The sequence below is a fragment of the Erpetoichthys calabaricus genome, chromosome 7, assembly GCF_900747795.2.
Source record: "Erpetoichthys calabaricus chromosome 7, fErpCal1.3, whole genome shotgun sequence".
Lineage (NCBI taxonomy): Eukaryota > Metazoa > Chordata > Cladistia > Polypteriformes > Polypteridae > Erpetoichthys > Erpetoichthys calabaricus.
Genome location: NC_041400.2, coordinates 143,017,512 through 143,029,148, shown reverse-complemented (window position 1 = coordinate 143,029,148; position 11,637 = coordinate 143,017,512). Strand labels below are relative to the sequence as shown.

The following is an 11,637-nucleotide window of genomic DNA, read 5'->3' as shown; positions in this document are numbered from 1 at the left end:
AATAAACAGAGGACTTTATTTGGGCAAATGGAAGGACCGATGCAATATGGTGCTTGGCCATGAATGAGGTGCAGTTTTAAAAACAAAACAAAAAATTGATTTGAGATCCACTCTGCTCAAATGCTGTGTGGAAGATCAGCCCTGGCACAGACAGGCAGACACCAATAAGTCAAACACACATGTTTATTTACACACTATTTACAAATAAAGTCCCGCACACAACCCAGTGTTCCTTCACCAATCACCCCAGTCTGGGCCTCTCCAATGTCCAGCCTTTCTTCACCGCCTCCACTCCTCTCCTCCGAGCTTCGTCCACTTCCACCCGATTCCAGTTGACGACTGGAGGGAGGCGGTCCCTTTTATTCCCACCCAGACGTGCTAACATTGCACAGGAAAACATTGCAGTGCAATTTTGGGTAAGTTTATATATATGTATTTTTTAGACAACTGAAATAACTGGAATCAGACAACCAAACTAGGGTGGCATGCCCTTCACAGGGCACACTAATGCTTTTTATTTAAAATATTTACCATGTTGACTAAACAAAACCCATTTAACAGTTTTTGTCCCAATTTAAACAAATACTGTATCTAACACCATCATTTTGTCTGTTTTAATGTGCAATGTGTTTTTCAACAAATTAAGCAAAGATAACTATTTTGACGTATTGTTTTTGACAGTATCTGTGCTTTGATGTATACTTTCTCAAATATCAGTAATAATTGTATTGTTCTGCCATAGAATCATTTTAATTAGTGCCAAATTTTTGCACTTACAGTGGAACCTCGGTTCACGAATGTCTTGGTACATGTACAAATCGGTTTACGACCAAAAAGTTCTCCAAACTTTTGCCTGAGTTCACGACCACATACTCGGTATACGAACAAGCCAGTTTCCCTTTCGGTTTGTGCACGCCGATGATTTCCGCATGTGTTGCGTTGTTCTCGGTCAGACATGCGTGCACGCTTTCGCTGTGAACTCTTTGTGCTCTATTTCATTTCCCTTCCGGTTCATACGCGCTGATTACTGTATTTAAGCACGTGTTCAGCCTCTCCCTGTTCATTGTTCTCAGTCAGACGTGCGTGCTTTACCTGTGAACTCTTTGTGCTCTACAGTATTTCGTGTGCTATTGCAGTTAACCATGGCTTCTGAGCACTGTAACCTCCTCTCCACCCAGTTCCTCCTCACTTCATGCCAGAACTCGACTCATGCAAGGTTAGTTTTCTTGGTGGTTTATGGTTAGTTTTTGTATTACAGATTTTTCAAATGTTTATTTTTCGGTTCGTAGCGTGAATTGTTGCAATGTTACTTTTCTAGGTTGTTTATTAAGTTACGGATTTTTCAAATGTTCATTTTTTTTCCCTGCGATTGGGTTGTAAGGTTATAGCACGAACTGCTGCAATGTTACTTTCTTGGTTGCTTGTGGTAGGTTTTTAAATAAAGTTCGGATTTGTTCAAATGTTCCTTTTTTTTCCCCTGTGCTTAAAACTCATTAAAAAAAAGTGTTTATACAGCGATCGGGTCGTAAGGCTATAGCGTGAACTCTTGCAATGTTAGTTTTCTCTGTTGTTCAAGGTTTTCTCAGTGTTATTCAATGTTTTTACATTTAGTTTACTATTACGATGTGCATTCAGTGGTGTAATTAACTATATTTGTGCTTAAAAATCTTTAAAAAAATATATTTACATACAGTTTGTACCGTCCGGAACGGATTAATTGTATTTATATACAATCCTATGGGGGAAGTTGCTTCGGTTCACAACCAAATCGGTTTACAACCAGAGTTTTGGAACGAATTATGGTCATGAACCGATGTTCCACTGTATTATCAAATATTTACTCAACATATGATGAGATTGCAGCAGGTATGAACAGTATGACTTGCAGCTCTCTCTTTTGGTTGAACTTTTTTTTTTTTTGCTCAGTATGTTAATTTAGCATGTTTGCATACAGTTGTGGAAATTGCCGCTACAGCTGCCAAGATCTACTGGATATTGGTTTTTGGCTAAAACTCCCCATTACAGACGATTTTCATCGTACTCACAACATTCCCACTGACCTTGCAAGACCACTGGGATCGTCATGGATTGTTATTGGGTCCTGCAGACGGCATACAGAGAGGAAGGCTCAGGAAACAACCACATAAGCCTCCTATACTGAGTATGTGTCTCACCAACTCAAGATACTGTACATTTTTAAGAAAATGGATGAACAGGAAGCATTAATTGCTAGAAATCATTACAATCACGACTAGTATGTAATGATAACAACTGAAACCTGGCTTCACCCGACGATTAATCATAATCATAGACAGCCATTGTTCTCTTGACCTAGAGTTTATTTCAATTAAATGCCAACCATTCATTCTTCCAAGAGAGCTAGCAGTAGTGACTGAAGTCACTGCTGCCTAATTTCTTTCAACATGTGATGTGTCTGACAAGGGGAGAAAATACACATGATCATGTCTACTCCAATATTAAACACGCATATAGAGCCACACGCCTCCCCCAGTTGGGCCAGTCAGACCTCTCTCAGCTCCTCATTTCCGCATACACCCCTCTTAAGAGAGAAACAAAGCCACACATAAAGTCTGTTAAAACCTGGCCTGAAAAATCACTCTCTCGTTTATAGGACTGTTTTGCAAACACTGATTGGGACATATTTTGAACATCAAAACTTAACTGAACACACAGAGTCGGTTCTATCCTATATCAAGTACTGTGCTGATAATGTCACTGTAGAGAAGTGTATCTGTGTCTTCCCTAACCTGAAGCCCTGGATAACCAGCAAGGTTAGGTCCCTCCTCAAAGGCCATGACTCAGTGTTCAGGTCAGGTGACAGTGCTCTGTATAGTGCTGCTAGAACCAAGCTAAAGAGAGGAATAAAAAAAGTGAAGTGATCTATACAAGGAGGATAGAAGTCCACCTCTCACTTACAGGAGCATCAAGTGAGATGAATGCTCAAGTCAGTAAACCAGAGGAAGGCTGCTGGTCCTGATGGAGTACCTGGAAGGTGCTGAAAGAGTGTGCTGACCAGCTCTCACATGTTTTAACAAGCATCTTCAATCACTCCCCGAGACAAGAAGTCAGAAGTCAGCCACCATCATTCCTGTTCCCAAGAAATCAGCGACTGAGAGTCTCAATGACTATCGCTCAATAGAGGTTGTTTTCACACTACATCGAAGCCTGTGTCCTCCCACTTTTGGTCCACCGATGATGCCATAGCTTTCCACACTGTGCTGAGCCACTTGGAGGCCCAGGGGAGCTATGTGAGGATGCTTTTTATTGACTATAGCTCAGTGCTTAATAGTATTACAACAACATTTATTTATATAGCACATTTTATAGTGCTTATTCCAGATATTCTAGTTAGTAAACTGTCTAACCCAGATTTTACCCCCACTCTTCTGCACCTGGATAAACGACATTCTCAGCACTCGCCCAAAGACAGTAAAACTCAGCCCCCACTTTTCCTCAACGCATTCACTCAGCACAGGCTCCTCACAAGGCTGCGTGCTAGGTCTATTGCCGTTTGCTTTCTATACCCATGATTGCAGTCCAGCCCACCCAAATAATATCATCATCAAATTTGATGATGACACTACAGTGTTTGGACTCATCTTGGAGGGGACCGAATCTGCATACAGAGAGGAGATCCTGAAATCATCAGCTTGGAGCTCAACAAATAACCTGACATTGATCACCATGAAAACAAAGGAAATCATCTTTGACTTTAGGATAAACAGCACAGACCTCAAACCCCTCTACATCAACGGTGATTTGTGGAGAGAGTCCCAGCCTGGTTTTCATTTGTTTGACCTGTTGCCCTCTGGTAAGTGATAAAGATCAAACAAATCAAGGACAAACAGACTCAAGCCATATCTACTAAGTAATACTTTACTGTTACTTGTATAACTGTTTCATTGTTTTTTTTTTTCGTTGCATCTGAAAAGGAGTAGCTTCACTTAACTTCATGATACATGGTGTAACAACAATAAAGGCTTCTAAATCGAAATCTAAATACTGTGAAAGGCACCACAAAATGACACCACAAAAAGGATTGGGGCAGCCACCCCGTAAAATTGTCTGGAAAAGGCAAAAATGGCAAAACAGGTCTTTACAGGTTTAGTTCAAGACAGAATTGACTTGGTAGGCAAAACATGGTGGTTTTAAAGCCAGGCAGGGGAAGTGACGTCAATAGGACAGGAGCCAGAAGTGGTGTTATCAGGCCCGGAACCGGAAGTGGTGTCATCAGGCCCAGGTGGAATTTCCCACGTTTGGTCTGCAGGGAAACAGAGAAAGGATCAGTGCATTCTGCCATCCCCTGGTTCGGCATGGAATTACCCTCTTTTGAGATCTTTAGCTGCCTCCCATGCACGCCTGTGTGACAATATCTAGAAGAACATTTCAAGGAGCATTCCTGGAATGCAGTCTAAGTGTTATTCAGCTCTTTCCACACTATAAAATACATTGTTAAACTGATCATTAATGTGTAATTACAGTTTAATAACATAAATTAACAATTTCCACATCTATTACAAAGGTTCTTATGTTAGGTAAGTTGTCTGGAACAAGTAAGTACATTTTTGAATATATATTTCCATGGCTGAGATGTACTGTAAATAGACTTGCACCCTTCCTGAAGGAGTGAACCCCATAGATCACCTTTAAATTTCATGACATATGACACCCACTTATTTTTTCCTTACTTTACCAATATGTAAGTATTAAAATATTGTGGTAACATTTAAAAAATATGTTCATCATACAAATTAAAATGTAATCTCTAATGTTTCTGAGTTTTGAAAACTCTGAACCACCATTAAAAGATAAGCATTTTTAGAAAAAGGTGAAGTAAGACAACCCGTAAAAGAGGAACCATTCCACTGCAATAAAAAGATATACCCTTTTAAAGGAAAAAATTGCCTTGAGATTGACTTACTTATATTATATCTCAATATAATTCAATTTCATTATAGCACAAATAGAATGGAAAAAGATTAAATCAGTGGTGTTTCTGGCATGAAAATTCTTGTGGTGCTATATTAGAATTTTCCAATATGTGTTCAGACTTTTTAGACATTTACATGTAGGTACCCAACTAATAAAGTGTGTAATATTTTTGCTAATGACTTAAAAAACATGCAAGTTCACACACCTTTCATGTCACAAACAAATGATGCTGGTGCTTTGTCTGTCTTGATTTACATCAAATTATTGTGATACCCAATGAAGCTGTCATCTTTTGACAAAATACATCCACAAAGTGAGAGCCTTGCAACCACTTTTCAGCTGAGGATAATATATTGGGTGTGAACTGTCTAATGAAAAGACACCTCAAATTTAGAAAAAGTATTGAGGTGAACTACAATAAAGGAAAGGAAAGGATAAGCAGACTACACATACTGAACGACTCAAAGTGCATATTACACTTGGTAGTAGAGTGAACTACTGTTTAGCCAGAGGTTTGCTGGTCAGTGTGAGGCAAGCAAAATTAAAAAATAAAAAAATACCTGCCCTTTCCACACCAGAATTCTGTTCTTCTTTGAAACAGGCGCATCGTACTGCTGGCTTCTTTGGTGATTTTTCAGCTGTACTCCACTGGCCCTTAATGCAGAAATGGCACTTGACTTAATGCTTCAATATTAAAAACAGAGATTGATAACCTTAGTACATCAAAGTTTGTACATTTCTTATTCATCCTTACTAAATAATACTGTTATTAAATAAACCAATGGGATTTATTAGAAGGATACTTTTGGAATTTACAGTACCATTTAGGTAATTCAGCCTTACTTGTTAAGATAGGAAAAGTAAGAGCAGCTTTTTGCATCTGCAATATTGTCTAAAATTTGCATGAAAGATAAATGCAAGCTGTATATTGGAAATAAAAGCTTGTATTTCAATAATTCAGTGAATTTGGTTAATATCAAGAAGAGTGTGATGACCAGAGAACACTACAACCTGGAATAAAATTCAAAGTAGATTCATCTTCTATGAAAGAGTGTACTTTGGGCAAGTGTTTTTATATATTTTATTTCTTAATTAAAAAAAGTGTAGAGGAACAAAAACTCCTCATCAAAACAATGGACAAAATAAAACTTAGCTACTTCACTTGACTTTGTTATTATACATTCCAAATAACTGCTGCAAGTAGCACACTTTAAGCCCGCTTGAGATTTAACCAGAGGAACTTTAGGGTGATAGAGCTTTGCAAAATATAAACGATTAAATGAGTTGCAGTACAGTTGTAAGGTGAGTATATAAGTTGCCTTGGAGAACGGTTTCAGCCAAATAAAAAAAAAATAAAGTAAATGAATACATGGAAATTTAATACATAATATTTAAAATATACTTTATACTGGATATGTGTGCTTTTTAACAAAGCTACCTAACCCTCAACTCTTTTTCTCTCTGCCCCAAACCTCCCCTACCAAGTACTTCATTTTTTGCCGTCAGGTACTCAAGCAGTAAAATTGTCTGTAATTGCACAGGAGCAGCACAAACAATGACAGAGAGCGGATACGGTCACAGGTTATTCTGCCTGGGTTTTCTTTCAAGAATGCTTTCTCAAAATGAATACTGTGCTTGGATGGATTATTAGGAAAATATTTTTAATCATAAGTTGAATTGCTGACATTGAGGGTTTTACAACCAATGACTCCAGTTTAGTTCAAGCTGAATTATTTTCTGTTCGTAAATACTTTCTTTTAGATATATACTTTTAATGTTCACTTTTATTTATTTCCTAAGCTGGCTCAGTACAGTTCAATGGTAGAAGGATGCTTTCAAGTGTTTGGCATGAAGGTATTAAGTGTATTAGTGGATCTAAAAATGGAAATAAACTGACATCAGAGAAACAAATAAACTGTGATAAAAATAGTAAAACACAGTATTAAGTTCCAGAATCAACTGATACATTTTGTGTATATGTATTTTTAACTTTGCACTTTTTTTTACTAATCACTCAAATGTATTGTTCATATCATGTTTTGTATGTAGCTTTTTATGTCTGTTAAAGACCATTAATAAGGCATTGTTATCTTGTCACAGTTAAGATTAAAACTATTGTTTTTGTTTCCTTGAATGTTTTTAAGTTTCTTTTCTTTTTCAGTAAGATGTTCACCTGAACAAATAAAGTATGAACGACAAAAAGAAGATTTTACTGTATCTTGGAAAAACAGAAACATAACACACTATCAGTTGCAGTATAAGGAATTAAACAAGGAATCCTGGATATTAGTAAGGAAATATTTTAACCATTTATCCTTTTCTCCCTCTTAATCCCATTCTGAGTTAATGGAAATAAAACATTTACATTTTGGGTTAGAATAAATTTACTTTTTATAATTACAAGTGCCTGCGGTGGGTTGGCAACCTGCCCGGGATTGGTTCCAGCCTTGTGCCCTATGTTGGCCTGGATTGGCTCGGGCAGACCCCCGTGACCCTGTGTTCGGATTCAGCGGGTTGGAAAATGGATGGATGGATAATTACAAGGACACTACTTAAACAAACACAGTGTGTGTATGCGCATGAGAGATGATCTAGCACGTAAAGGGCAGCACTTACAAGACCCACTCTTCTGCTTAAATCCATTAGCCTGTGCATGTGGCTGTCAGTGAGCCTTGTGAATGTAGATGGCTTTGGTTCTGACCCAGTGTGAGTGGTGTGATAGTGAGGTTGCAGACATGAAAGAGAAAAGATCATTACAGCTACATGGACGAAAACAATCTCCAGTAGACCTTGTGTAAAGGAGCAAGGAAGAGACACAGTATTTCACAGTGTATTAGGCTACTAGCATCAGTCATGATAAAATGTCAGTTGAATAATGCCTTAAAAAAAATCTCACAAAATGAAGATGTAGTCATGCAGTACAACAATTGAAAGACAGTATTAAAAGACATCTCAACTGCAAAATACTGAATGCTAAAAGTAGAAACATAAGTAGATATTCATACGTTTCCAACTTTTTGTTCAGTGGGCAAAGTGCTAAATTATGTTATACATAAGTAATCAGTAAGATTCATCATAGTGATGATGACTTCTCTAAAAGAGGGAGATATGAAAATTTATTCATCTATTACACTGAGGCACATACCGAGAACACCTAACAAGTCCTCTCATTTTGGAGATGTTCTGACTCAGTAATTTAGCCTTCACAATTCATCCCTTGTCAGAGTCATTCAAATCTGTAAGCTTGTCCATGTTTCTTGCTTCACCTTGCGGTTTAATGTGTTGCACCTCTTGATTATTGTCAATTATATTTTAAAGAATTATTTCATTAAATTTCAATCCAGACTTCTGCTAGTCTAGCAAACCTAGCAGTTACCTGTATATAATCACACACTTTACCAAACTTTAATCACAAACTGCTGCTAGCACATGAAATGTAATAAAAATAAAATATACATCATTTTCTTGGTTTAGTTATCAAAGTGTTTTTTAAACAAATGAGATCTTTATAGCTGTACCCCAATCAAATTTAAAGCTAAACAGATTTAGAACTTATAGGAGCACTTTTTATCTAGGTTCAATATATACTTCAAGCACTGTGGTGCACCATGTAGTGCCGCACCTTGCAGCACTTGGACATTGGTTAATTTCTCTGCTGGTGTGCCTTCTTTGTAGGATGTTGATGCTTTGCATATGTTGATGAAAATATCTTTTTAGATTGATTAGTAAATGTAAATTGGCCTAGCATTAACCTGCCCTGTGTTTACTGGTACCCCAGTATTTTAGTTTGCTTTCTGGCCATTGACGCTGAGAGAGATTGTGGCTCTCCTTCTCAGCTATCATTAGGCAAAAGCTGAAAATTCATGTATGATTAATACAGTAGCGTACATCGTTCTGTACTGATGGTAAAAGTACAATGGATGCGTCACTACATTATTTGTATTTGTATTTACCTGCAGGTAAATTCAATAGAGGATAATAGCATTAAAGTTGCAGTGCCAAATGAAACAGTTTTCTATGAGGCTCAAATTAAATGCATTCCAAATAATGTATGCAGTGATTGTAAATGGAGTGAATTTCTTTTCATTCCTCCAGGTAAGCCCATTTAAAACCTGTCATCTACTGTTTTAATACTGTACTTGTCGGTTAATATTTTTGTTTCTTAATGTTGTGTAAAAACATGTTTTCCCACTTTACTCTATATGACCTCATTATTGAAAACGGAACTGTAGTAAATTGTTTTCTTTCTCTTTCCAAATGTGACATAAAAATATGTGTTACTTATAGAGTTTGCATTATTCTTGTAAATAATTAATGAAGACAAATAAAATGGACACTTCTTTTGCATTATTGTTTTCTTGTTTTGGGCACTTTTTAATTTATTTTTTATTGTTTTTAAAGTCATTTGCTTTCATTTTTTATTTTTAAAGTGTTCCTGCTTGATGAAATACTTTGAGCAACAAGAGTTTAAAACCACTGGCTGTATATCTTTCTAAAATCTTATTTTAAAAAATGACCAAAATTAACTTGTAAATACAATAAAAATGTGTAAGAAAATAAGGGATTGTTGCTTATTTTTATATTGTTGTCCGCATATTGATTTGGCAAAATTTTACACAGGATGCCCTTCCTGACGTAACCCTCCCCATTTATCCGGGCTTGGGACCAGCACAAAGAAACACACTGGTTTGTGCATCCCCTGTGGCTGGGTTAAGAGATTGTTGCTTATATGCTTTCTTATTTTGTTTATTATGTATACACTTTTAAAGCTAATTGCTTTGCTCTAACTAGGATTATTTATGTAATTGTTTAACAGAGCCAAAAATTGTGGAATTATTTACTGCTCCATTTAGTGAAGGAAACAGAATGTTACATATGAAATGGGAGGTAAGACTATATGCTAATGTGAAAAGTTCTACTGAAGAAATATACTTAGGTGGTGAGATTCATTCCTGAATTTAAAATTAATAATTCATTTGTACTACTATAGTTGAAATTTATGTCATACATACAGAATGTTTTAGAAAATATATTGCTACTCCTTTCTTTTCTATTTCCCCTGGCACTGTTAAAAAACACAAAGCCTGTCTTAGTTCTTTCTATATATAATACGAGCTGTATATACCCGGCGTTGCCAAGGGCAGAAGTAACCTAATCGGTCAAACACTTACATATATACCAAAGTAAACCTAATCGGTCAAACAGTTACATATATAAAAAAACCGAACCTAATCGGACAAACAGCTTCATATATACAGAAGCGAACCTAATCGGACAAACAGCTAATCTATATACATAAGCAAACCTAATTGGTCAAACAGTTACATAAATACAAAAGCAAACCTAATCGATCAAACAGCTTCATATATACAGAAGCGAACCTAATTGGTCAAACAGTTATGCATGTGCAGAATGATTTTACAAACATTATGCGTGTTAACAATCATTAAAAAGAAAAGATTGAGGAACTGTTCTTCTATATGTGATGAAGCCACTAATAAGACAGATTTTTTTCAGGACCCAGCTGTTTCATAACTAAACTACTGCCACCCCAAAGTAATGCCTAATAGTGGTTTTTGGGGTAGCTGTGGAATAAAAAGGGTGTTTTTTAGTCAGTAAGAATCTGACAGTACCCTTCAGTATGGGCTGAAGGGTGCCTATGTAAGGTTTTACATCCTTCCCGTATGGAAAAAAAAACATACTAAACTTTTTTTTCATCATTACAGATAATCTCAGTCAAATCGAAGTACGCATTCTCAATTTATTTTTATCTAATTTTTACTTTTTCACAAAGCCATCCCATGCCAATTTGTATGAATAAACTTTTGCTAGAGAGTTAGCAAAAGTTTATTCATGCACATATTTTAATACGGATAATCTATCTCTAATCAAGGTTCTCATTTTCATTGTAATTTAAAATAATAATAGATACTCATTTTTTTCTTCTGTTTTAGAAAAACCAATCTATGCCACCTACGTCTTCGTCAAGTCAGCTTCATCCAGCTTCATCACATATAGAAGAAGAGTTCCTCAATGTTTTCTTTTTAATGATTGTTAACACGCATAATCTTTGTAAAATTATTCTGCACATGCATAACTGTTTGACCAATTAGGTTCGCTTCTGTATATATGAAGCTGTTTGATCGATTAGGTTTGCTTTTGTATTTATGTAACTGTTTGACCAATTAGGTTTGCTTATGTATATAGATTAGCTGTTTGTCCGATTAGGTTCGCTTCTGTATATATGAAGCTGTTTAACCGATTAGGTTCGCTTTTTTTATATATGTAAGTGTTTGACCGATTAGGTTACTTCTGCCCCGGGCAACGGCGGGTATATACAGCTCGTATATATATATATATATATATATATATATATATATATAGCAAAATACCCGCGCTTCGCAGCGGAGAAGTAGTGTGTTAAAGAGGTTATGAAAAAAAAAAGGAAACATTTTAAAAATAACGTAACATGATTGTCAATGTAATTGTGTTGTCATTGTTATAACTGTTGCTGTCTTATATATATATATATATATATATATATATATATATATATATATATATATATATATATATAATATACACACACACATAAACATTTATATACATATACATATATATACATATCTACATATACACATGTACATATATATACACACACATACATAAACACACACATAAGAC

General features: G+C 36.0%; 1 protein-coding gene across 1 annotated transcript in view; it reads left to right on the top strand.

The window, feature by feature from the left end:
* Nucleotides 1–2,204: 2,204 nt before the first annotated feature.
* LOC114654737 (interleukin-6 receptor subunit beta) overlaps nucleotides 2,205–11,637 on the top strand; it is a 32,947-nt gene continuing 23,514 nt past the window's right edge. The window contains exons 1-5 of the mRNA XM_051929477.1: nucleotides 2,205–2,254; nucleotides 3,558–3,832; nucleotides 7,115–7,242; nucleotides 8,913–9,048; nucleotides 9,770–9,840. Of these exons, the coding sequence (XP_051785437.1) occupies nucleotides 2,205–2,254; nucleotides 3,558–3,832; nucleotides 7,115–7,242; nucleotides 8,913–9,048; nucleotides 9,770–9,840 (660 nt within the window). The remainder of the gene's footprint in view (nucleotides 2,255–3,557; nucleotides 3,833–7,114; nucleotides 7,243–8,912; nucleotides 9,049–9,769; nucleotides 9,841–11,637) is intronic.